Raw genomic sequence first — 27,829 nt, forward strand, 5'->3', positions numbered from 1 at the left:
CTCACCGGGTCTCACCTATCACCTCCCAGCCTCTCAGTTCACCCACCTTCCCCCTCACCGGGTCTCACCTATCACCTCCCAGCCTCTCAGTTCACCCACCTTCCCCCTCACCGGGTCTCACCTATCACCTACCAGCCTCTGAGTTCATCCTCGCTCCCTTCCCGACCCACCCACCTTCCCCCTCACTGGGTCTCACCTATCACCTACCAGCCTCTGAGTTCATCCTCGCTCCCTCCCCGACCCACCTTCCCCCTCAACGGGTCTCACCTATCACCTCCCATCCTCTGAGTTCATCTTCCCTCCCTGACCCACCCACCTTCCCCCTCACCGGGTCTCACCTATCACCTACCAGCCTCTCAGTTCACCCACCTTCCCCCTCACCGGGTCTCACCTATCACCTCCCAGCCTCTCAGTTCATCCTCGCTCCCTCCCCAACCCACCCACCTTCCCCCTCTCTGGGTCTCACCTATCACCTCCCAGCCTCTCAGTTCATCCTCGCTCCCTCCCCGACCCACCCACCTTCCCCCTCTCTGGGTCTCACCTATCACCTACCAGCCTCTGAGTTCATCTTCCCTCCCCGACCCACCCACCTTCCCCCTCACTGGGTCTCACCTATCACCTACCAGCCTCTCAGTTCACCCACCTTCCCCCTCACCGGGTCTCACCTATCACCTACCAGCCTCTCAGTTCATCCTCGCTCCCTCCCCGACCCACCCACCTTCCCCCTCACCGGGTCTCACCTATCACCTACCAGCCTCTCAGTTCATCCTCGCTCCCTCCCCAACCCACCCACCTTCCCCCTCACTGGGTCTCACCTATCATCTCCCAGCCTCTCAGTTCATCCTCTCTCCCTCCACAACCCACCTTCCCCCTCACCGGGTCTCACCAATCACCTACCAGCCTCTGAGTTCATCCTCGCTCCCTCCCCGACCCACCCACCTTCCCCCTCACTGGGTCTCACCTATCACCTACCAGCCTCTGAGTTCATCCTCACTCCCTCCCCGACCCACCCACCTTCCCCCTCACTGGGTCTCACCTATCACCTACCAGCCTCTCAGTTCACCCACCTTCCCCCTCACCGGGTCTCACCTATCACCTCCCAGCCTCTCAGTTCATCCTCGCTCCCTCCCCAACCCACCCACCTTCCCCCTCTCTGGGTCTCACCTATCACCTCCCAGCCTCTCAGTTCATCCTCGCTCCCTCCCCGACCCACCCACCTTCCCCCTCACTGGGTCTCACCTATCACCTACCAGCCTCTGAGTTCATCCTCGCTCCCTCCCCGACCCACCCACCTTCCCCCTCACTGGGTCTCACCTATCACCTCCCAGCCTCTCAGTTCACCCACCTTCCCCCTCACCGGGTCTCACCTATCACCTCCCAGCCTCTCAGTTCATCCTCGCTCCCTCCCCAACCCACCCACCTTCCCCCTCACCGGGTCTCACCAATCACCTACCAGCCTCTGAGTTCATCCTCGCTCCCTTCCCGACCCACCCACCTTCCCCCTCACTGGGTCTCACCTATCACCTACCAGCCTCTGAGTTCATCCTCGCTCCCTCCCCGACCCACCTTCCCCCTCAACGGGTCTCACCTATCACCTCCCATCCTCTGAGTTCATCTTCCCTCCCTGACCCACCCACCTTTCCCCTCACTGGGTCTCACCTATCACCTACCAGCCTCTCAGTTCACCCACCTTCCCCCTCACCGGGTCTCACCTATCACCTACCAGCCTCTCAGTTCACCCACCTTCCCCCTCACCGGGTCTCACCTATCACCTCCCAGCCTCTCAGTTCATCCTCGCTCCCTCCCCGACCCACCCACCTTCCCCCTCTCTGGGTCTCACCTATCACCTACCATCCTCTGAGTTCATCTTCCCTCCCCGACCCACCCACCTTCCCCCTCACCGGGTCTCACCTATCACCTACCAGCCTCTCAGTTCACCCACCTTCCCCCTCACCGGGTCTCACCTATCACCTCCCAGCCTCTCAGTTCACCCACCTTCCCCCTCACCGGGTCTCACCTATCACCTCCCAGCCTCTCAGTTCACCCACCTTCCCCCTCACCGGGTCTCACCTATCACCTCCCAGCCTCTCAGTTCACCCACCTTCCCCCTCACCGGGTCTCACCTATCACCTCCCAGCCTCTCAGTTCACCCACCTTCCCCCTCACCGGGTCTCACCTATCACCTACCAGCCTCTCAGTTCATCTTCCCTCCCCGACCCACCCACCTTCCCCCTCACTGGGTCTCACCTATCACCTACCAGTTTGTACTCCTTCTGCTCCTTCTCACCCTTACTTTGGCCTCTTCTTCCCTCCTTTCCAATTCTGATGAAGGGTCTCAAAACGTTGACTGTTTATTCCTCACCATAGATGCTGCCCGACTTTCTGAGTTCTTCCGGTATTTTGTGTGTGTGGCTCAAGGTTTCCAGTGTCTGCTAAATCTCCTACATCTCTGAAACCCAGGCAATCTTCCACCTCCGAAGCTCTGGTAGCACAGTGACCAGCGGGTAGAGAGGCTGCCTCACAGCTTCTGAGACTCAGGTTCAATCCCCATCTCTGTGGCTGCCTGTGTGGAGTTTGCATGCTCCCTGTGACCACATTGGTTCCTCCATTGTGCTCCAGTTTCCTCCCACAGCCTGGGGTCAGTAAGTTAGCTGGCCACTGTAAGTTGCTCCTAGTACGTGGACAAGGGTCGTTGATGGGAATGTGGGGAAATTAAAATGGAATTCGAGTTTAAAAAAAGCACAGTAAGACATTTGAGTTTTTAAAAAAGTGCAGCGAGAAATGGTCAAGAAACAGCACAGCATGTTCTTCGTTGGGAAGGGACAGACACGGTCGAGTTAAAAACAAAAGGCAGAATACAAATTCATTGGTTCATGAACCGTAAATACCTGGTCAAAATAATCATAAATTAATAAAAAAGCAGAAATGGCTAGCTACATCAGAAAGATAGACACGTTCGATTGCACAAGAGATAACTGGAATATCGTGTTGATCTGTATTTTGAAACAAATTAAATAGCCAATGAAAAATGAGTGCTGGTTTTGTTGAGGTGAATGCATTGGGTTTAAAGACATACAGTTTGCTTAGAAGTTTAACTGCTCCAACTGGAATGAGCTTTGTTGATATTGTGAAAGTAGTTCAGGAACATTTAGAACTGAAACCATTGTTGATTGCAGAATGCTTTAGGTTTCATAGGCAGAATCAAAGGAGGGGGGATCATTTCAGTGTACAAGGTTGAGTTGAAGAGATTGTCTGAGCATTTTCAGTTCAGTGATGGGCTTAAACTTCCACTGAGAGATCGGTTAGTTTGCAGAATCTTACAAGAGAGCATTCAAAAACAACTCCTATCTGAAGCACAGCTTGTATTTAAAAAGCAGTTGAAATAACTGTATCAATGGAAACAGCAGAGACACAATTGTGCTACAGTCAGGAATGAAAGTGACTGTGAACAAATTTGCAACTTTTGAACAGAAACCAGCCTGGCCAAAAAAATTGTGCTACCATTGTCAAACAAGAGAAAATCTTCACATGCTGGAAATCCAAGCAACACATACAAAATGCTGGAGGCCCGAAATGTCGATGGTACACTTTTCCACAGAGCCTGCCTGGCCTGCTGAGTTCCTCCATCATTTTCTGTGTGTTACCATTGTGGCAGGGCTCACATTTACCAGACCAGTGTCGATTTAAAGGTGAGACTTGCAGAAAATGCAACAAGGCAAGGCACATACGAAGAGCATGTCGGGTAGCCAAAAATAAATGGTCTGCACAGGGAGGACAAGAAGATGAAAGTCAAGTTTCAAAAAGAGCACACATTTGAATGCTGTTGATGAAATATCTGATAACGATAAGAATGACACAAGACTGAATAGCCTTGAGATTTACAGTGTGACAACCAACACTATGGCTTACACCAGCAGTGAACAACAAATCGAATAAAATGGAATTGGACACTGACTCGGCTGCTTCAGTCATTTTAAAGATACTGAACTAAAGCCTGCAGATATCCAACTAAGAACTTGCGGTGTACTGGAGAAAAGATCGCTCCTGTGGGAATAAATTTCGTAACAGTGAAATAGACCAACCAACAAGCCACACTGGGCTTGAATGTGGTAAAAACAGGAGGGCTAGCATTGTCGGCTTGTGAGTGTCTGAGACAACTACAGCTTGATTGGAGACCTAACTCCACAGCTTCTGCAATTGAGTCAACTGGGATAGAACTAAGAGAGGTACTGGATGATGCTACAGCAATGTTCAAGGATGGCATTGGAAAACGCAACATATATATCCTCATATTTTTTTTATTACGTAGTTCAGTCTAGTTTTTTGTACTGTGTCATGTAGACCATGGTCCTGAAAAATGTTGTCTCATTTTTACTATGCACTGTACCAGTAGTTACGGTCGAAATAACAACAAAAGTTGACTTGACTTGACTCATTTACCTGAAATAACCCTTCACTCCCTCAATTCGAAATACTCTGCTTCCACCACGTATTGTGGAACTGCAACACTCCATGAGAAAGTATTTTCTCTCTGTCTAAAGTGATTGACTCTGTATTTTAAATTATTCCTTCTACTATCCAGCCTCTCCTTAAATGCACCCATAAATCAGCTCAGCAATCCTGTGAGAGTGAGTCATAGAACAACTGAGAATGATATAGGCCCTTCAGACCATCTAGTCCATGCCCATCCAGCTTGTCCCAATTTCCTCTGTTCAGCACATAGCCCTCCAAGCCTTTCACCTCCATGTACCTATCTAAGTGCTTCTGAAATGATTCTATTGTACCTGCCTCAGCTGCATCCTCTGGCAGCTCATTCCATGTACTCACCACTCTGTGCGTGCTACAAGTTGTCCTCAGGTCCCTTTTAAATCATTCCCCCCTCACCCTAAGTCTCCGATGTCTTGTTTTTGACTCCCTCACCTTCGGGAGAAGACTGTTACCATCCACCTCATCTATGTCTGAATTGTCCCTAACACAGGCTTTTCCCTAACAAGCTTCTACAGATTTCCTGTTGAAAGTATCCTGACTGGTTGCATTACAGTCTGGTATGGCAATTCAAATGCACAGGAATGCAAGAAGCTGCAGAGAGTAGTGGATTCAGCTCAATACATCACAGGAACATCCCTTCCCACCACTGGTAGGACCTACAGGAGATGCTGCCTCAGGAAGGAAAAACCCATGATCAAAGATCCCCTCCATGTGGGCCATGCCATCTTTTTGCAACTACCATTGGGCAGGAGGTACAGAAGCCTGAAGCCCCCCACCACCAGGTTCAAGAACAGATACTTCCCTTCAACCATTCGGCAAAACCCTAAACACTACAGAGTGAACATCTTGAACACTTGGTATTAAAATGGGCTTGGTTTTCTATGTTCTAATCCTGTACTATTTCACAAAATTTCTGTATCATTTATGTTTTATTTTCTTGTGAATCTGCTCATCTGATGTTATGTGCTTGTGATGCTGCTGCACGCAAATTTTTCATTGCATCTGTGCAGACATGTACTTGTTCATGACAGTAAACTTGACTTTGACACTGGCCCTTCAGCGCATTGAATCTGTGCCAGTCATCGGCCACCCATTTACACTAATCCTGCATTAATCCCACAATCCTATAACATCCCCTTTGAATTCATCACCCATCCACAATGATAACCTGCCAGTCCAGTATGTCCTTATAATGTAGGAGGAAACCGGAACACCCGGAAGGGAAATGCATGCAGTCACAGTCAGCTGTGGAGATCAGGGTCACTGTGTGGAGTTTGCACGTTCCCCTCAAAACTGCATGAGTTTCACCCTGGCTGTGAGCAGCAGATCAATCCTGTTAACTGGTGTCCTGAAATTCAAAATTAAGGATTAACTCAATTTGTCACACATACATGACAACATGGTTCCTTAAGATTGAGATAATGGGGCAGTAATGGGGTTAATCTCCCACTACCTATTAAATGCTCCCAATGGCATGTGACCCAAATAATCTCTGGCAACCAAGTCCAGCTCCTGGCCTTCATGTGTGGCTTAGATACTAAACCCAGAGGAACTGTTTCTACTGTTACGTGACCACGGTTTCGTTTACTGTGGTGTCACTTTAAAATGCCTGGATGAGGCAGGACTATGACATCAGTATAACAAGCTGCGACAGACCGCTGGGATTTTCAGAGAAAGAAAGAGAGAGAGAGAGAGAGAGAGAGTGTGTGGAAGCTTTGGACCACAAGCTGCTGGTAGTAACTTGCTGCAACAATGGGTAAAGTCTGATACTTCCCCACACCCAAAGGGTTGGGTTGATTAACGGCACACCGTGCACATTGGATGTGTGACTGTCACTATGTATGATCCATACGTGGATTTTGTTGGAGTATTCTGTGGCGACCACTTTTGCTAACCCTTACATGGTTTCGGGTGTGTTACGTGGTAACCACTTGTGCTAGGGTATATTCCGTGACTGTCACTTTGTGATATTTCTATGTGGATTTCGGGACGACTCGACGGAGAAGATCTTCGGCGACTGTTACTCCGTTTTCCCAGCGGGGAACCTGTGGAATTATTCGTGATCACCTCCTCTCTACATTTTGATGAGGATTTACCAGTCCCTCCCCTCACTCATTCCGTGGATTTCTGGACCTTTCTAGTTTGCCATCTTGACTTATAAGAACTGTTCCCAAGCTTGACAGTTTGGGAGCCACACACACATAACACTGTTAACTTCTGCTTATTTCGTTTAATTTTCTATATTTTGAGTAGATATTAATAAATATGGTGGTTTTAACATTAAGATCTGACTCAATTTGTGATCTATTGTTGCTGGTACGTAACACTACTGACAGGAAAAGGGGCAAAGGTGGGTTACTGGCACCAGAAAACCAATTCCTTTGGGCAGATGGGGCTTGCAGCTCATCTAGAAGAAAAATTCTGATCCCAAACAGCCACTGTCTTGTGGCTATACCCATTCATGGGGAAGGCTTCGGGAGTAAACCCCAAGGGAAAAACTCCAGAGCTGGGGTCCCTAAGGCAGTCCTACATTGAGTTCAATACTGACTGACAACTCCTATGACACTTCCGGTACCAAATTGTATCGGTCTCTGCCGTTCCCTTGGGTTTATCAGATGTGTGGAGGGGGGAGCTTGCTACATGGGCAACAGCTTGCGCTCCATATTGTACTGCCTCGGCTTGTGGATCTAGACAGCTAGGACGCAACATCCATGGTCCACTCTGACTGACGGAGGTCCTCACCCTCACATTGCAACATACAGTGAAATTGTCATCTTGTACCAATAACCAACACAATGTGCTGGGCGCAGACTCCACGAATCGCCATGCATAACATGCCCGCAATCTATTACCCCTAACCCGTACATCTTCGGAACATGGGAGAAACTGGAGTACCCCATGGAAACCCACGTGGTCCCGGGAAGAACGCACAGGTTCTTTACAGACAGTGGTGGGAATTGAACTCCGACTGGTGGCACTGTGCAGTGTTGTGCTAACTGTTATGTTACTGTGCTGCCCAGTATTAATAAATTCAAGCGATACAGCTCTGTTACATATTCCTGAGATTTCCCTACAGTATATGGATCCAATCCATTTGGGCTTTCCCTGTGCTTCATTAGTTTCTTAATATATTCTCCTTGTCCATTCTAAACATACTTCACTGATCATTTATCTGATACAATGCCTGCTCCACATCCTCTCTCCATGGTAAATACCGGAACACCAGAATGATTTGATAACGATCTGCTCGTTATATTTAGTCAGATAATATTAACCAAGCACAAGGCAAATATCTGCGTTCCGCTGTCTGTGCTGATCAGGGAATCAGGGAAGGACACCACAAAGCATAATGCTGAATGCTTCACTACCAGCAATGGAGTCAAACACGCCGGTGCGTCTGGATTATCGAACAGTCAGGAACGGTGGGGGGGGGGGGGGGGAGGGTAGTTTCCTGCCCCTCGTTGGGTAGCTGGTGAACCAGAGGCTTTTCAATAGTCCAGTAGTGCCATAATTAGTTTTATCTTTAATTACAAATTTATCTATTATGATGATTTAAACCTCACAGATGCTGAAGGTGGCACTTGAACTCGTGCCCCTGGAACTAAGTAAGAGTCACAGAAACAGGACCTTCAACCATCTTGTCTGCACCAAATTATTAATTTGCCCAGTGCCATTGACCTGCACCCTCCCATCCATGTACCGATCCAAATCTCTCTTAAATGTTGATATCGAACCCACATCCACCACTTCCACCTGCAACTCGTTCCACACTCTCACTACCCTCCAAGTGAAGAAGATTCCCCTCACATTCCCCTTAAATATTTCATCTTTCACCATTAACCTGTGTCCTCTAGCTCTCGTCTCACCCAACCCCAGTGGAAAAAGCCTGCTTGCATTTACCCTATCTATATCTTGCAGAGTTTTGTATATGTCCATCAAATCTCCCCTCAAACCTGCACTCTTTCAACATTATTGATAATCTTTCCTGTAAGGTAGATGATCAGAACCGCACAAAATACTGTCAGTTAAGCCTCAACAATGTATTATACAAGTTCAATGATATTCCAACTCCTGTACTCAATACTATGATTTTTGAAGGCCAATGTATCTGTGATGCCACTTTCAAGGAGTTATGGATCCTAAAAGTTATCGTCTTATTTCAGGACATAATGCCTACATCTTCCCGGCTACCAACCAGTCACCTATCACAACAGACAAGAGCAAATGGCAAAGTTGCCAAGCCCACTGACTCCACAAGCGACACAGTCAGGTGAGTGTGTAAAACGGGGTCATACCGAGGGGTGCCAGAATATAAAAACAAGATGTAATACTGAGGCTCTATAAGCCATTGGTCAAACCACACTTGGTATTGTGAGCAATGTGCCAACAGCTCTCTCTTTACAAGTACATCTGTCAAGCATTCATGAATCTGTGCTCCCCGATCCCTCTGTTCTATCCCACGCCTCAGTGCCCTGCCACTCACCGTGCACATCCTACCCGGGTTTGTCCTCTCAAAGTGCAACACCTCATACTTGTCTACATTAAGTTCCATCTGACTTTTTCATTCCATTTGTGCAGCTGGACCAAACCCCACAGCAAACTTCGACAGTCTTCCTCGCTGTCCGCTTTATACCCAATCCTGGGGTTTATCGCAAATTTGCCAATCCAATTCACTATGTTATTATCTTGATCATTAATATAGATGACAACAATGGACCTAGCACCGATCCCTGCAGCACTCCACTAGTCACAAGGCTCCAGTCAGAGAGGCAACCATCCATTACCACTCTCTGGTTCCCCGAGAAGTGAATGTCTCGTCCAATTTACTACCTTATCCTGAAGGCCAAGTGACTGAACCTTCGTGACAAGCCTCCCATGTGGCACCTGTGAAAGGCTCTGCTAAAGTCCATGTAGACAACATCCAGTGGCTTGCCTTCATCAACTTCAATATTTCAACTGAAATACTTAGACCTTAGAATACTGCCCAAGAACTTTCCCACTACTGACTCCAGGCTCACCAACCTATAATTTCCTGGCTTATTCTGAAAGCCTTTCTTGAACACCAGGACAACATTGGCTACCCTCCAGTCCTCCAGCACTACACCCGTTGCTAAGGATATTTCAAATATCTCTGCAAGGGCCCTGCAATTTCTGCACCAGCCTCCCACAAGATCCAAGGGAGCAATTCATCAGGCCCTGGGGATTTACCTACACTAATCTGCCTCAAGACAAAAAACACCTTCTCCTCTGTAATCTGTAAATGGTCCATGACCTCATTGATGCTTTGCCTCACTTCAATAGACATTGTCTCTTGAGTAAGCACTGATGCAAAAAATCCATTTATGATATCCCCTATCTCTTTCAGGTCCTTGTGTAGATAATCAATATGATCTTCAAGAGGACCAATTTTGTTCTTAATATATATCTTTTTGCTCTTAATATATCTGTGGAAGCTCTTGGGATTCTGCTTCATCTTGTCTGCTAGGGAAACCCCATGCCTCCTTATAGCCCTCCTGAATTCTTTCTTAAGTATTCTCTTGCATTTCTTATACTCAAGAACCTCACTTGTTCCTATCTCCTATGCAACTCCTCCTTCTTCATAACCAAGAACCTCAATATCTCTTGTGAGGCCAAGGTTTCCTAAACGTTTCCTTGCCTGTTATTCTGATGGGAACATAAAACACGAGAGGTATACAAAATTATGAGATAAGGTAAATGCAAACAAGCTTTTTCCACGGGGGTTGGGTGGGACTACATCACAGGTCATGGGTTAAGGGTGAAAAGTGAGAAGTTTAAGGAGAATAAGAGGGAAAACCTCTCCAGTCAGAGGGTGGAATGGAAGTGTGGAATGAGCGGCCAACACAAGTAGTCCACGTGAGCTCAATTTCAGTGTGTAAGTAAGTTTGGATAGGTACATGGAGGGCTATGGTCCCGGTGCAGGTCATCAGAAGCAAGCAGCTTAAGTGGTTTTGGCATGGCCCTAATAGCCTGTTTCAAAGCTGTACTTCTCTGTGACTCTAAATTTGGTACAGTACACTCAAAACTTCACTCTTGAAAGCCTTCCATTTACCAAGTCCTTTTTTGCCAGATGTCCCAATCCTGTGCAGACCTAGCAAGCCTTCTGACCAGGATATTAGTCCCCCTTCAGTTCAGGTGCAACCCATTCCACCTGTACAGGCCCCATCTTCCCTGGAAGGGAGCCCTCCCTCCTACACCATCTCCCTAGACCAGGGCTCAGCAACCTTTACCACTGAAAGAGCCACTTAGACCCGTTTCCCACAGAAAAGAAAACACAGACCCGTTTCCCACAGAAAAGAAAACACTGGGAGCCGCAAAACCCGTTTGACATTTAAAATCAAATAACACTGAATACGTTTTTTTTTGCCTTTATGCTATGTATAAACAAACTGTAATGTGTTGCATTTATGAAATTGATGAACTCCTGCAGAGAAAACGAAATTACATTTCTGCATGCAACAAAAACATTTTGAACTCCGAAAAAGACGTTGGGTTGAAGGTTACTTTTAAGTAAAATACTCAATGTCTATTTGAGTCCTTCTTGTATTTATGAAAAACGCCGAACTTAAATTTGCCGCCAGCAGCAAACCAAAAATAACGTCAGCCAGCTGTCAACCTGAAAAATAAAAGGACTATTTCACTGAACAATGAAAAAATATGAATATACGTAAAATAATAGGCAATTAAAATATTTATCATACTTGGTCAGGTTGACTCACACCTGCCAATGCAGTCGTATTCAGTAGGGATGGATCGATGCTTAGGGGAGTGACCGGGAAGGATAATGTGTTTTTTTCCTCTCTGAACTCACAGAAGCATTTCCCAAACGATGTTTGCATTGCGATGATTGCAGAATTTATACTCTGAATTTATCATGTCGTGACCTTGTTTGAACTCTCTCAAATTGGGGAAGTGAGACAATGTGCCTTTCTGTAAATCTCTGGCAAGCACTGTCAACTTGCGCTCAAATGCCAAAACATCCTCCAACATGTGTAGGGCTGTACGTCCTTTCCCCTGAAGAGCTGTGTTCAGCGTGTTCAGGTGCGTTGTCATGTCTACCATGAAGTTTAGCTTTTCCAGCCACTCTGGCTGTTCCAGCTCAGGAAAGGTGGGCCCTTTGCTGCCCAGGAACGTTTTCACTTCTTCCAGACACACGACAAAGCGTTTCAGCACCTCCCCTCTGGACAGCCAGCGATAAAAACACGTTGTAGCGGTGCGCTACACGCAGTCAGTAAACTGCAGTCAAAGATAGCTTTATTCGAACTAAACAGCCTTGCTTTTAAGCCTCCCTCAACCCGCCCCCCATGGGCGCAGATGCTGCAAAAGACACGTACTCACAAACCCCCGTAGGCTATCTCCCTTAGCCTGAAGGCTGGCTAATTGTGAGCCGGTTCCAATGTGCCAGGAAATGTGTCGCCACAACGTCTTATTTAGATTGTACAAGATCACCATAATCTTCAAATTTAGAATTACATTTCAAAAACTAACAAACTAACATAAAATACATTTTAATTAAATACTGACCAATTATTTCCCAAAGCAACAGGGAGCCGCAGCACAGAGGTAAAAGAGTCGCATGTGGCTCCGGAGCCGCGGGTTGCCGACCCCCACCCTAGACTGTTAAACTGTATGATCTTTCTATTTCAGGCCTCACCAGCAGGTGGCATGGGTAGCTATCCTGAAATCATAAGCCTGGAGGCATTGCCCTTTAAATTATCATCCAATTCCCTGAATTCACTCTGCAGAACTTCGCTACCCTTCCCGCCTCTGTCATTGGACCATGACCTCTTGCAGCTCACCCTCCCACTTAAGAATGCCGTGAACTCGACCTGAACTGTCCCTGTAATATCAGTATTACAGTGGAATAAAGGAAGTTACAGAGGCATGAGAGAGGAGCTGGCCAAAATTGACTGGAAAAGCACACTGGCAAGGATGACAGTAGAGCAGCAATGGCTGGAATTTTTTGAAGCAATTCGGAAAGCACAGAATCATAAAGGGGAAGAAGTTTCGAAAGGACAGACGACACAATTGTGACTAACAAGAGAAGTGAAATCCAACATAAAAGCCAAACAGAACACATAAAATAGAGCAAAAATCAGTGGGAAGTTGGGAAGCTTTTAAAAAAACCCAACAAAAGGCAACTAAAAAAGCCATTAAGGAAAAAATGGAATACGAAAGTCAACTGGCCAATAGTATTAAAGAGGACACCAAAAGTTTCTTTGGATACATAAAGTGTAAAAGAGAAGCGATAGTACATATTAGACCACTGGAAAATGATGCTAGAGAGGTAGTAATAGGGGATAAGGAAATGGCAAATGAATAAGTATTTTGCATCAGTCTTCACTGTGGAAGAGACAAGCAGTATGCCAGAAATTCAAGAGTATGTCAAGTTGCCATCACTAGGGAAAATGAAAGGTCTTAAGGTAGGTGAGTCTCCTGGACCAGATGGTAAGACCCCGGGGTTCTGAAAGAGGTGGCTGAGGAGACTGAGGCAGCATTGATAATAATCTTTCAAGAATCAATTGAGCCTGGCATAGTTCTGCAGGAATGGAAAATTACAAATGTTACTTCAAGAAGGGACATGGGCAAAATAAAGGAAATTATAGGCCAGTTAGTGTAACCTCAGTGGTTGGGAAGATGTTGGAGTCAATTGTTAAGGATGTGGTTTTAGGGAACTTGGAGGCACATGATAAAATAAGCCTTAGTCAGCAGGGTTTCCTCAAGGGAAAATCTTGCTTGACAAATCTATTGAAATTCTTTGAAGAAACAAGCAACAGAAACACAATATCAGTGGATATTGTGTGCTTGGAGTTTCAGAACGCCTTTGACAAGGTGGCATACATGAAGCTGCTTAACAAGTTAAGAGCCCATGGTATCACAGGAAAGATTCTTGCATGGATAAATCAGTAGCTGATTGACAGGAGGCAACTAGTGGGAATAAAGAAAACCTTTTCTGGTTGGTTGATGGTGGCTTGTGGTGTTCCACAGGGGCCTGTGTTGGGACCAGTTCTTTTTGCATTATATGTCAATGATTTAGATGACGGAATTGATTGCTTTGTGGTGAAGTTTGCGGACAATACAAAGATAGGTGGAGGAGCAGGTAGTTTTGAGGAAATAGAGTTGCTACAGAAGGACTTAAATAGGTTCGGAGTGGCAGATGGAATACAGTGGCAGGGCGTCTGTGGTCATGCACTTTGGTAGAAGAAATCAAAGGGGTAGACTAGTTTCTAAATAGAGAGAAACTACAAAAATCTGAGGCGCAAAGGAGCCTGGGAGACCTTGGGCACGATTCTCTGAAGGTTAATTTGAATGTTGAGTTGGTGGTGAGGAAGGCAAATACATGTTAGTATTCTTTTAGGGAGGACAAGAATATAATAGCAAGGATATAATGTTGTAAAGCATTGGTCAGACTGCACTTGGAGTATAGTGAGGCGTCTGGGGCTCCTTATCTTAGAAAGGATGTGCTTTCATTGGAGAGGGTTCAAAGGAGGTTCACAAAAATGATTCTGGAATTGAAACATTTGTCATATGAAGAGCATTTGATGGCTCTGGGCCTGTACTCACTGGAATTCAGAAGAATGAGGGGTGACCTAATTGAAACCTATCGAATGTTGAAAGGCCTGAACAGAGTGGACATGGAGAGGATGTTTCTGAAAGTGGGTGAGTCCAAGACCAAAAGCCACAGCCCCAGAACAGAGGGGCATCCGTTTAGAATGGAGATGATGAGGAATTCCTTTGGCTGAAGATTGGTGAACCTGTGGAATTCATTGCCGCAGGCAGCTGTGGAGGCCAAGTCATTTGGGCATATTTAAGGCAGAGGTTGATAGATTCTTGATTAGTCAGGGCATGAAGGGATACGGGAAGAAGGCAGGAGATTGAGCTGAGAGGGAAAATGGATCAGTCATGACAAAATGGTGGAACAGACTGATGGCCTGTCTACTGTATCTTCCAGTCTTAATGGTGTGTGATGCACTCATCCAGTAACAACAGTCACTCTCTCACTGTAGCTGCTGAAGTTATGCATACTTCTACAGATGCACAGCAGGGAGAGGACTCGGGCTGGTTGCACCACTGCCTGGCACGGAAGCTCCAATGCCCAGGACCGCAAGAGGATGCAGACGGGCATAGGCTCAGCCAGCTCCATTACGAGCACGACCCTCCCCACCACTGCGGCCACCTTCAACCCCGACCACCATAAAGCAGACACTAGAATACTACAGCACAGTACAGGCCCTTCGGCCCTCGATGTTGTGCCAACCCATATATTCTTTTAAAAAAAGTACTAAACCCACACTACCCCATAACCCTCTATTTTTCTTTCATCTATGTGCCTGTCCAAGAGGCTCTTAAATACCCCTAATGTTTTGGCCTCCATCACCATCCCTGGCAAGTCATTCCAGGTACCCACAATCCCCTGTGTAAAAAATTTTACCCCTGATGTCTCCCCTAAACTTCCCTCCCTTAACTTTGTACATATGCCCTCTGGTGTTTGCTATTGGCGCCCTGGGAAACAGTTACTAGCTATCTACCCTATCTACGCCTCTCATAATCTTGTAGACCTCTATCAAGTCCCCTCTCATCCTTCTACGCTCCAAAGAGAAAAGTCCCAGCTCTGCTAACCTTGCCTCATAAGATTTGTTTTCCAATCCAGGCAACATCCTGGTAAATCTCCTCTGCACCCTCTCCATAGCTTCCACATCCTTCCTATAATGAGGTGACCAGAACTGAACACAATACTCTAAGTGCGGTCTCACCAGAGATTTGTAGAGTTGCAACATGACCTCTCTACTCTTGAGCTCAATCCCCCTGTTAATGAAGCCTAGCATCCCATAGGCTTTCTTAACTATCCTATCAACCTGTGCAGCAACCTTGAGAGGTGTATGGATTTGTACCCCCTCTGTTCATCCACACCCTTAAGTAACTGACCATTAACCATTACAGTAACTCAGCCTTCTGGTTTGTCCTTCCAAAATGCAGCACCTCACACTTATCTGGATTGAACTTCATCTGCCACTTTTCTGCCCAACTCTGCATCCTGTCTATGTCCTCTTGTAACCTTCGACCACCTACAGCTCCATCCACAACTCCTCCAATCTTTGTGTCATCAACAAACTTATTCACCCATCCTTCCACCTCTTCATCCAGGTCATTTATAAAAATCACAAAGATCAGGGGTCCCAGGACAGATCCCTGCGGCACTCCACTAGTCACCAAACTCCAAGCAGAATAATTTCCTTCCACTAATATCCTTAGCTTTCTTCCTGTAAGCCAGTATTTTATCCAAACAGCCAAAGTTCCACTGATCCCATGCCTCATGACTTTCTGGTTGAGTCTCTCGTGGGGGACCAGACGCTGTAAAGTGCTATGCTAACTACTATGCTACCGTGCCAGTAGGCCATGCAGACACAGGCAGAGTGCAGTGGCCTTACGGACACACGGAGAGTGCAGTGGCCATACAGACACGGAGAGTTCAGTGGCCTTATGGACACACGGAGAGTGCAGTGGCCTTATGGACACAGGCAGAGTGCAGTGGCCTTACAGACACATGGAGAGTGCAGTGGCCATATGGACACGGAGAGTGCAGTGGCCTTACAGACACAGGGAGAATGCAGTGGCCTTACGGACACACGGAGAGTGCAGTGGCCATACGGACACGGAGAGTGCAGTGGCCTTACAGACACTGGCAGAGTGCAGTGGCCTTATGGACACAGGCAGAGTGCAGTGGCCTTACAGACACAGGGAGAATGCAGTGGCCTTACGGACACACGGAGAGTGCAGTGGCCATACGGACACAGGGAGAGTGCAGTGGCCTTACGGACACAGGCAGAGTGCAGTGGCCTTACGGACACACGGAGAGTGCAGTGGCCATACGGACACAGGGAGAGTGCAGTGGCCTTACGGACACACGGAGAGTGCAGTGGCCTTACGGACACAGGCAGAGTGCAGTGGCCTTACGGACACAGGGAGAGTGCAGTGGCCTTACGGACACACGGAGAGTGCAGTGGCCATACGGACACAGGGAGAGTGCAGTGGCCTTACGGACACAGGGAGAGTGCAGTGGCCTTACGGACACACGGAGAGTGCAGTGGCCATACGGACACAGGGAGAGTGCAGTGGCCTTACGGACATGGAGAGTGTAGTGGTCATACGGACACAGGGACAGTGCAGTGGCCTTACGGACACAGGGAGAGCGTACAAACTTCACGCAGACAGTACTGGAGGTCAGGGTTGAACTGGGATATCTGGGACTGAGAGATAGTGGCCCATCTACTGTGCTCATTCTCCAGGGAGCATTCTGATCGGGCAATGTCCCAGACTGGGCTGCCTCCCATGTATTGTTGAACTATTGTTAACCAACAGCAGCTCCATATTTGGGTCATTAACCTCAATACAGGGAGGGGTGATTACACATGCTTCTGACTACATCAACGGTGCTGAAGTTCAGGGGGTTGAGAGCTTCATGTCCCTAGGAGTGAACATCAGAGTGGCTTGTCCTGGTCCAAACACATTAGACGTCACAGCCAAGGAAGCTTATCAATGCCTCTACTTCCTTAGAAGCTAAACAAATTTGTCATGTCTCCTCCAACCCTTATCAATTTTTATCGACGCACCATCCAATTCCAGATGCGTCACAACTTGACCCTGGCCAGGACCGCAAGAAACTGCAGAATTATGGATACAGCTCAGCATGTCATGGAAACCAGCCTCCCATCCACCGACTCTGCACTTCTCGATAGCTCGGTAAAGCAGCTGACACAATCACAGACTCCATCAATCCCGAACGTTCTCTCTTCTCCTCCCCCCGTTATAAAACTATTGAACAGTTGATTAGAATGACAAGGTTGACTCTTCACTCTAACTCATTATGACCTTCTGCCTGGATCACACTTTCTCTGTAACTTTAACACTTAATTCTGCAACCTGTTATTGTTTTCTGCCGACCACCTCAAAAGGACTAATGTAATGAAATGATCAGTATGCGAAACAAAAGGTTTTCACTGTAACTTGTACATGTGACAATAATAAACCAATTTATAGTGAGACAGTGACTATTGTTGCTGAATCAGCTCTGGAGCCAGAGACACAAGTTTGAATCCCATCCCACACGTTAATAAAATTATCCTATTAAATAAATCTGGAATTTGAAATAAATTTATCCTCTTAAATAAATCTGGAATTTTAAATAAATTTATCCTATTAAATAAATCTGGAATTTGAAATAAATTTATCCTCTTAAATAAATCTGGAATTTGAAATAAATTTATCCTCTTAAATAAATCTGGAATTTTAAATAAACTTATCCTCTTAAATAAATCTGGAACTTGAAATAAACTTATCCTCTTAAATAAATCTGGAACTTGAAATAAACTTATCCTCTTAAATAAATCTGGAACTTGAAATAAAGACAGTTTGAGTGAGATTAATTATGAAACCTTTGAAGTATTGGAAATCCCGTCTGGCTCTTCAGCATGCTGCAGGAGAGGGTGGGAGGAAGGAATCCACAGCCCTCCCACACTCTGGATCATATGTGACTCTATCCCCACCAATTTGATCAACTCGTTACTGCCTCCCCAGTACTTAGAATCAGATTGCTATTGACAGACACAGCCAGATCCCCGAATAAAGAAAGAAAAATGCACGACGAATTTGAATAAATAAAACTAAATAACTTGGAGATGTAAAGAATGAAATAATAAAAAAACTGGGCCACAGTAAATTTATAAATTAATAAGTAAATTTGAATTCTCTGCCAGATGAGATTAATGAAATCGTGGGCTGATAAATATGGATGTAGGCAGAGATTATTTATAAATTAATAACAAACTTCTAAATTAATAACGAACTTGGGCTCTGATAAAACACTAATAAATTTACAAATTTGAAATACTTTAGCAGCGGGAAAAAATGGGGAGTGATGAAATTATAAAGTGATAAAGTTACAAAATCGGTACCAAGCTAAAAAAAACATGACAGAGGCAGGAAAGAATGCAGAACTGGAGACGGAGATCGAGCAGTGAATGAACTGAATGTTGGTACAATGGGGGAATGATGAACACAGAACACAGAATAGTACTGCTGTTCCTTCTGCCCATGATATTGTGTCAACCTTTTAACCTACTCCAAGATCAGTCTAACTCTTCCCTCCTACACAGCCCTCTATTTTTTGTTCATCCATGTACCTAATTAACAGTCTCTTAAATGTCCCTTGTGATTCTGCCTCAATCACCACCCCTGGTAAGGTATTCCATACACCCTCTACTTTGTGTTAAAAAAAACCCTACCTGACATCCTTCTTATACTTTCTTCCAACCAGCTTAAAATTATGCTCCCTTCTATTAGCCCCTTTGCCCTGGGAAAAATCTCTGGTAGTCCACTTGATCTATGCCTCTTATCATCTTGGTCACCTCGATCAAGTCCCCTCTCATCTCCCTTTGCTCCAGAGATAAAAGGCCTAGTTCACTTAACCTATCCTCATGAGACATGCTCTCTAATCCAGGAAGAATCCTGGTGAATCTCCTCTACTCCCTTTCTAAAGCTTCTACATCCTTCCTATAATGGGATAACCAGATCTAAACACAGTGCATTCCAAGCATGGTCATTACCTTGCAACCCTTGAACACAATTGCCCAACAAATGAATGCTAACACATCATACGCCTTTTAAACAACTCTATCAACTTGTGTAGCAACTCCAAGTGATCTACAGACTGAATCCTTGAAATGGCAGTTTCCGTTGTGCAGCAAATTTTCCCCTTTCTGCACCATTCCCAAACCACCTAACCAGACATTACCTGTCTGTGACTACATTCATCACCTCAGAACCCATGATAAACAGAAGCCATCCCAGCAGCAACACACATACAAAATGCTGGAGGAACTCGGTAGGTCAGGCAGCACCTGTGGGAAGGAATAAACAGTTGATGTTTCAAGTTGAGGCCCTTCATCAGGACTGGAAATGAAGGGGGAGGAAGCCAGAATAAGGAAGTGGGGGGGGAGGTGATAGGTGAAGCCAGGTGCTTGGGGGAGGGGGGGGAGATGAGGATAGGTGGAAAAGGTATAAGGGCTGGAGAAACAGAAATCTGATAGAAGAGAAAAGTGGAACATGGGTGAAAGGGAAGGAGGAGGGGCACCAAGGGGAGGCCATAGGCAGGTGAGGAGGAGAGGTAAGAGGGAGCTAGAGGGGGGATGGAAGAAGAAGGAAGGGGAGGGAGAAACATTAATGGCAGTTAGAGAAAATGATATTCATGCCATCAGTTTGGAGGCTACCAAGACAGAATATGAGGTGTTGCTCCTCCAACCTGAGAGTGATGGAATGGACCGACATGTTGGAATGGGAATGGGGGCTGGAATTTAAATGGTTGGCCACTAGGAAATCCTGGCTTTTGAGGGTGGAGCAAAGGTGCTTGACAAAGCATTCCCCCAATCTATGTTGGGTTTCCCCAAAGCAGAAGAGGTTGCATCGGATCACCAAATACAGTAGACAACCCCAAAAGATTCACAGGTGAAGTGTTGCCTCACCCGGAAGAACTGTCTGGAGCCCTGAATGAATCCCAGCAGATTGCTGAGGATTACTGTTTGGGTAAGGGCAGGAATTTCCTTTCTCCCTTGGTCTGGAGGTTAGCTCATTCCAAGGTATAGAATCAGAATCAGGTTTATTACCACAAACTTATGTTGTGAAGTTTGTTGTTTAAAAACGTAGAATGTTCCCTTTGGCCCAGAATGTCGTGCTCTCCTTTTAACATACTCCCCAAGATCAATCCAGCCCTTCCCTCGCACATAGCCCTCCATTCTTCTATCATCCATGTGCCTATCTAAGTCCCTTAAATGTCCCTAATGCATCTGTCTTTACCACCACCCCGGCAGGCCGTTTCATACACCCACCACTCTTTGTGTAAAGAACTTACCACTGACATCCTCCTATACCTTCCTCCAATCACCTTAAAATGAAGTCCCCATGTATTAGCCATTTCTGCCTTCGGAATAAGTTTCTGGTTGCCCTCTCCATCTCTGTCCCATTTCATCTTGTACACCTCAATCAAATCACCTCTCATCCTCCTCCACTCTGAAGAGATGGCTTCAGTATGGTGGAATACATAAAATACTCTAAATTACAATTCAGAATAAGTAATATATAATATTATAAGAAATATATAAAATATTATAAAAATATAAAGTAATATAAAAAGAGAACTAAAAGTAAAAGAGTAGGAGTGTTAATGGATTGTTCAGAAATCTGAATGTGGAGGGGAAGAAGTTGTGTGTGTCAAATTGGGTATTAACGGAGGATTGTAAATGAAGAATATATCACCCTTAATTAACTATGAAAAAAAATTACTTAATAAAAAGATCAGCATACTAGCTCAGGCGTATGAGATATGTTTAATGTTATCATGAAAAAATCATTCAGTACTGAAGAACTGCAAATTATAGCTACAAAGTGGATGGAAGATTGAAAGGGAGAATAAACGTCCAGGCAATGAAATGGCAGAATATAAAGTGCCCATTAGGGCTGATCATTGTGCTAAGGAAAGGGAGTGGATGCAGAGGGAGGTTGGAGAGGGATTTGTCTCGCCGAGGGGAAGACGAAGGATGACTACAAGCTCTTCTCCCACACAGTGAGTGTGAGGCTGTGCACGATGCACTCACCCCGCATCAGCTCAGCTGGAAATGACAACACAAGAGATTCTGCAGCTACTGGAAATCCCGAGCAGCACACACAAAATGCTGGAGGAACTCAGCAGGTCAGGCGTCATGCATAGAGGGGTATAAACAGTCGGCGTTTCAGGCTGAGACTGTCAATGGAGAGGAATAAATTTCCAGCATCTGCAGAATCCCTTGTGTTCATGATTTGCTGCTCCGCTGCGAAGTGTCTTTGAGGGATGCCTACCCTAAAAACCTTTGGCAGGAGTTCAGTGAAACCCTCCCTCATTGCTCCCTTTCTGCTCTTCACTTCATCAATCACCTGCCAGCTTGTACTCCTCCTCCCCCCACCTCTGGATTCAGGCTTCCTTTCTTGTTCCGATGAAGGGTCTCAGCCCGAAATGTCAACTCCATAGATGCTGCCTGACCTGCAGAATGGGCTGAATATGAGCCACTGGAGGAACTCTGGGGGATGAGCAGCATCTGAGGAGGGAAATGGACACCTGACCTTAGGATTGAGACCTGGCTGGTTCTATTTGCCGATGCTGTCTGGGTAGGGCAGCACCAGGGTGTCGGAACTACAGCTGAAGCTCAGGTCATTCTCACTCAGAACCAGCCAGTGTAAATGCGGTATTGGGCAGCATGCTAGAGAATAGTGGATGTCACAGGCCCATCCCTCCTCACCATCAGTGCTATCTACAGGAGGTGCTGCCTCAGGAAGGCAACCTCCATCCTCAAATGTCCCCACCACATGGGCCATGCCATCTTCTTGCAGCTCCCATCTGTAGGAGGTACAGAAGCCTGAAGCCCCATGTCATGAGTTCAAGATCAGCTGCTTCCCTTCACCCAGCCATAAAAACACATGACATAGGAGCAGGAATCGGCGATCATAGCAACACCATGACCACTTTGCACTAAATAGACTTTTTTTTGTTCTAATTGTGTTCCCTAAAAGTATAATTTGCTTAATTTATGCTTTCTTTTTGTGAATGCTGCTTATCTGATGCTGTTAACAGTGAACTGTCTCTTTACGTTTGATTCCTGAAAGTGCCACACCTCACCTCCATTTGCCATTTCTCAGCCCACACCGAAAACTGAGCTATATCCCGTTGTTTTCTTTAGCAGACTTCTACACTGTCCACAACACCAATAATATCTGTATCATGTGGACTGACAAACCTACCCAGCTGTGTTTTCATCCACGGTATTCATACCTAGCACAACAGCAGAGATCCCAGTATGGATCCCTACAGAACACCGCTAGTCGCAGACCTCCAATCGGCTGCTGTAAATTGCCCTCACCCACACTTGATGGGCAATTTACAGGGTCCAATTAACCTTCACATTTTCAGGATGTGGGAGGAAACTGGAGCACCCTGGGAAAACCCACACGGTCACACGGAGAGCATGCAGACTCCACACAGACAGCGCCGCAGGTCGGGATCGAACCTGCAGTAAAGCGGCAGCCCTATCCACTGAGACACTCCCCATTCCCTGTCGCACCCCATTCCCACCTGTACATTGTTCCCTGTTACGTTTCACCCAATCGTCAACACCCAGAGGGCAGTCTGGCAGAGAGTAATATTCAGCCGTCCTGTTGAAAGTTATCAATTCCATTCCAAAGTTTAGTAATCTGAAGCTTTCACTGATTCTCCCTCCACAGAGGCTGCCTAACCTGCCGAGTGTGTCCAGCATACTCTGTTTTTATTTCAGATTTCCAGTATCTGCAAGATTTTATTTTTGGTGAAAATCCATTCCACTCCCGGACTCCACCCCAGAGCACACAACCCACTCCTCTCCCCAAGCCAGCCCACACTCCCAGACGGTAAGCACTGGGACAATCTCTGGCACCGGGACAGTGGTGGGTGGAGGGAGGGAATGTGGAGAGAAGTTGGAGAGAAGGAGGTAGAGGAAGGGTGGGTTGGTAGGTGGAGGGAGACGGGATGTCAGGTCGAGGAGAGACGGATGGACTGTTTGGTAGTAGGGAGAGAGGAGAGCTGGGAGAATTGGTAGGTGCAAACAGGTGAGGGATGAACAGCAGGGAGGGGGAAGTGATGAGTGGACAGTGAGGAAGGTCAGTGAGTGAGGAGTGGGAGAGAAGGTGGAAACATGGCTGGTGAGAGGAAGGAGGGGAGTAGGTGGAGGGGAGAGAGGAGAGGAGTGCTGAGGGAAGAGAAGGGGAGGGGAGGGGCAAGGGAATAAAGGGAGGAGAGTTGATTAGAACAGAAGACCATTGACAGGAGCAGAATTAGGTCATTTGGCCCATTGAGTCTGCACTGCCATTCCATCACAGCTGATTTATTATTCATCTCAATCTCTTTCACGTGTCGTCTCCCCATAACCTTTGACACCCCGACTAATCAAGAACCTGTCAATCTCCACTTTAAGTATACTCAATGTCTTGGCCTCCACAGCTGTCTGTGGCAATGAATTCCATAGATTCATCACCCACTGGCTAAGAAATTCCTCCTCATCTCTGTTCTAAAGGGACATCCACGATAGGAAACATTCTCTCCACATTCACTCTATCTCGGCCTTTCAATATTCAGTAGGTTCAATGAGATTCCGCCCCCCCCCCCCCCCATTCTTCTAAACTCCAGTGAGTACAGGCCCAGAGTCATCAAATGCTCCTCATACATTAACCCTTTCATTCCTGAAATCATTCCCGTGAACCTCCTCTGGACCCTCTCCAATGCCAACACATCCTTTCTTAAATAATGGGTCTAAAAGTGCTCACAATATTCCACGTAAGGTGTGACCAATGCCTTATGTAATGCTGAGGCTTTATCTTTGCTTTTAAATTCCAGTCCTCTCAAAATGAATACAAACATTACACTTAATTTCTTTTCCACTGACTCAACTTGCAAGTTAACCTTTATGGAATCATAAATTCCTTTGCACCTCAGATTACTGAATTTCTCCTCACTAAGAAAATAGTCTACACCTTTATTCTTTCTACAAAAGTGTACGCTCATCTGCTTCCTTATATTATATTCCATCTGCCACTTTGCCCATTCTCCTCATCTGTCTAAATCCTTCTGAGAACTCCTTGTTTCGCCAACACTGCCTGCCCCTCCACCTATCTTTGTATCATCTGGCCATAAAGCCATCAATCCCATCATCCAAATCATTGGCATACTGTTTAACGTGAGAAGAAGCGGTCCCAACAGTGACTCCCGAGGAACACCACCAGTCACTGGCAGCCAACCTGAAAAGTCCTCCTTTATTCCCACTCTTTGCCTCCTGCCAATCAGCCAATGCCCTATCCATGCCAGTATCTATCCTGTAATACCATGGACTCTTATCTTGTTAAGCAGCCTCATGTGTGGCACCTTGTCAAAGGCCTTCTGAAAATCCAAGTAAACAACATCTACTGACTCCCCTTTGTCTATCCTGCTTGATATTTCCTCAAAGAATTCTATCAGGTTTGTCAGGCAAGATTTCCTCTTAAGGTGACCGCACTGACTTTCGCCTATCTTATCATGTGCCTCCAAGTACTCTGAGATGTCATCCTTAATAATGGACTCCAACATCTTTGCAGCCAATGAAGTCAGGCTAACTGGCCTATAATTTCCTTTCTTTTGCCTCCCTCAATTCTCAAAGAGTGGTGTGACAGTTGCAATTCTCCAGTCCTCTGGAACCATTCCAGAATCTAGAGATTCTTGAAAGATCGCTACGAACACCTCCATGATCTTTTCAACTAGCTCTTTCAGAACCCTGGGATGTAGTCCATCTAGTCCAGTTGACTTATCTACCTTCAGACCTTTCAGTTTCCCAAGCACCTTCTCCCTGCCTCAATTCTGCCTCCAGACACCCTTGAATTTCTGGCATACTGCTGGTGTCTTCCACAGTGAAGATGGACCTGAAATACTTATTAGTCCACCATTTCTTTGTCCCCCCCCCCCCCGCCTTTGCTACCTCTCCAGTGGTTCAACATCCACTCGCGCCTCTCTTTTCCTCGATACAGCTGAAAAAAAATTGGTATCCTCTTTTGTATTACTGACTACTTATCTTCATATTTCATCTTTTCTCTCTATATGACTTCTTTAGTTGCTTTCTATTCATTTTTACAAGATTCCTAATGCTCTAAGATCCCACTAATTTTTGGTATATTTTATATGCCCTGGCTTTTGCTTTTATCTTCACCTTCCTTTGTCAGCCACAGATGCCTCGTGCTCTCTTTAGAATGCTACTTCTTCTTTGTGATGCATATTTACGGTTCCTTCTGAACAGCTCCCAGAAACTCCACCCAGTGCTATTTTGCCATCATCCCTGCTTGTGTTCCCTTCCAATCTACTTTGGCCATCTCCTCTGTCATGCCTCTGTAATCCCCTTTGCTCCACGGCAACGCTGATACACTGGACTTCATCCTCTCCCTCTCAAACTGCAAGGTGAATTCTATCGTATTATGATGTGTAGACAGATGGGGAGTGAAGGTTGGTAGGTGCAGGAAGAGGAGGGAGGGGAAGATGATGTGCAGATAGGTGGGAGAGGAAGGGGAGAGGAGGGAGCGAAGGGGAGGGAGAGAGAAGCAGAGAGTTGACCAGAATGATGGAACGTTTTCCTGCAGAGAGAAGCTAGAGCTTCCTGCCCAAGGTATCTGCTCAGTGAGGAAGATCCCCACCCCTCCCCTTCCTTTGACTGCTCCAGAACCAAGAAGCAGGTTTAAATTAACAGGGGCAGCAGGCCACAAGGTTTGGAACTCTGGGGGTGGGGTTTCCTGTTACCCGTCTGCCCCACTGACCTAGTGGCGGCATAGGGCGGGGTGTGTGGAGCTGGTGTCATTACTCACTGGAGTTGAGTAGAACCATTGCCTTCAGGCAGAGATACTCGCTGTGCTGCAGCTTCAGCTCGCGGAACCTGGACGTGGCGGCCAGCAACATGTCAAAGATCTCCAGGATGCCTTCCACACACTGTCCCTCGTCCCTGTGGAACAGGGAGAGCAAATCATAGTTAGCAAAGCTTCAAGGGGCAGTCCCCACATTACCGGCTGATGGGACGTTTGAGGGTCCTGGAGAGGTTTGGTGAGGATTACAGAGTCCCAGCGCCACAGATACAGGCCCTTCAGCCCAACCAGTCCATGCTACCACATTGCCCACCCAGCTGGTGCCAATTCCCTCCCTTCAGCCCACCTCTCTCCATGTACCTGTCGAAGCGCTTCTTAACTGATACTATTGTACCTGCCTCAACTACTTCCTCTGGCAGCTCATTCCATACACTCACCACCCTTGAGTGGAAAAGTTGTCCCTTTTTATATCTTCCTCCTCTCACCCTAAATCCCTACTGTTATCATCCACCTTATCTGTGCCTCTCAAATTTTTAAACATTTCTATAAGGTTGCCTCTCATTCTCCTACATTCCAAGGAATAAACTGATTGAGAATGATTGAGTTCAAGAGGTGTGAGGTCATGATGCAGCTCTAGTAAACCCTGGTTAGACCACACTGCTAAGAATCTCGGCATTAACCCTGTATTCTGCCTTCAAGCTCTACCTTCCAAAGTGAATCCCTTTGCACACTTCTGGGTTGAACTCCATCTGCCACATCTTAACCCAGCTCTATATCCTGTGACCTACGACAACCTTCTACACCATGCGCATTACCACCAACCTCGGTGTCATCTGCAAACAGTAATCACAACTACCAGTTCCTCGTCCAAATCATTTGTAAAAGTCACAAAGAGCAGGGGTCACCGAACACCGCTGGTCACCGACCTCTAGAGAGAAAATGCACCATCAACAGCGCCTCCCGTGCGGGTCAGTTCTGTGTTCACGCAGCCAACTTCCCCCCATTCCCATGCCTTCTGACTTTCTAAATGAGCCCAACAAACTCTCCTCACACATTAACCCTTACATTTCCGGGGTCATTCTCAGGAAAGGTGAATTGCTGAGTAGATTATATGGTCAGTTTGGCTGTGGCGCCAAAGAGCCTGTTTCGGTGCTGTTTTAAATGCCCGAGAGGAGGATGGAGAGGGGAGGGGGGAGGAAGCAAGGGGTGAGAGGCAGAGGGGGAAAGAGAGAGGGTGAGAAGGAGAGGGGAGTTGGTGGAGGAGAAAAAGGGGAGATGGGTGAACAGGGAAGGAGAGATAGAGGAGGGAGAGTGGATGAGGGAGGAGGAGGTGATGAGGAAGGAGAGAGAGTAAAGGAGGGAGAGAAAGAGACAGAGGCAGAGAGGGAGGGAAGCGAGGGAGAGGAATTCTCCGTCCTACTGGTTACACCAGGGACTGGTTGCCAAACGAGGGTTGGGGGGTGGGGGGTGAGGATATTTTTATCCGTGTCCATCCATAAGCTGACAACAGTGGGGGTGTGGTGAGTTGGTGCTGGAAATATCCACAGCTCAGGAGATTTTGTTTGATTTGTGATAATGAGGGGTAATCTCCCACATTAATCGAAGCGTTTACTCATTCATAACTACAGAGAGACACACAGCACTGCTGAAACACACGGGTTCCAGGCTGGTCTACGCGAATGAGCTTGTGTAATAAAACAGGTTAGTCTGAACAAACACAGCTTGACTCCTGCACTCCTGCCACAGAGCTGGCATCCAAGTCAAACAGGAATCCTAGGCCCAGGAACAAAGTTGAGGCCTATTCATTTTATTGATTTTAAAAATGAACAAACTGTTCTCTTGAAATCAAAGCAAGAGTCAAACTTTGCTTCAACTCCATACTGTCCCAGGGAGAAAA

The 27,829-nt window shown here is 46.4% G+C and overlaps 1 protein-coding gene across 2 annotated transcripts in view; it reads right to left on the reverse strand.

Moving 5' to 3' along the window:
• esr2a (estrogen receptor 2a) overlaps window positions 1–27,829 on the reverse strand; it is a 372,934-nt gene that overhangs the window by 28,092 nt on the left and 317,013 nt on the right. Inside the window, exons 7-8 of one of the 2 annotated variants that reach the window (XM_059960654.1) lie at window positions 25,939–26,072; window positions 10,871–11,122 (exon numbers count right to left, since the gene is read on the reverse strand). In XM_059960654.1, the coding sequence (XP_059816637.1) occupies window positions 11,118–11,122; window positions 25,939–26,072 (139 nt within the window). In that variant the 3' untranslated portion in view covers window positions 10,871–11,117. Of the gene's footprint in view, window positions 1–10,870; window positions 11,123–25,938; window positions 26,073–27,829 lie in introns of those variants that run through there. The other variant, XM_059960648.1, reaches the window with a different exon arrangement.

The sequence above is a fragment of the Hypanus sabinus genome, chromosome 2 (genome assembly GCF_030144855.1).
Source record: "Hypanus sabinus isolate sHypSab1 chromosome 2, sHypSab1.hap1, whole genome shotgun sequence".
NCBI lineage: Eukaryota > Metazoa > Chordata > Chondrichthyes > Myliobatiformes > Dasyatidae > Hypanus > Hypanus sabinus.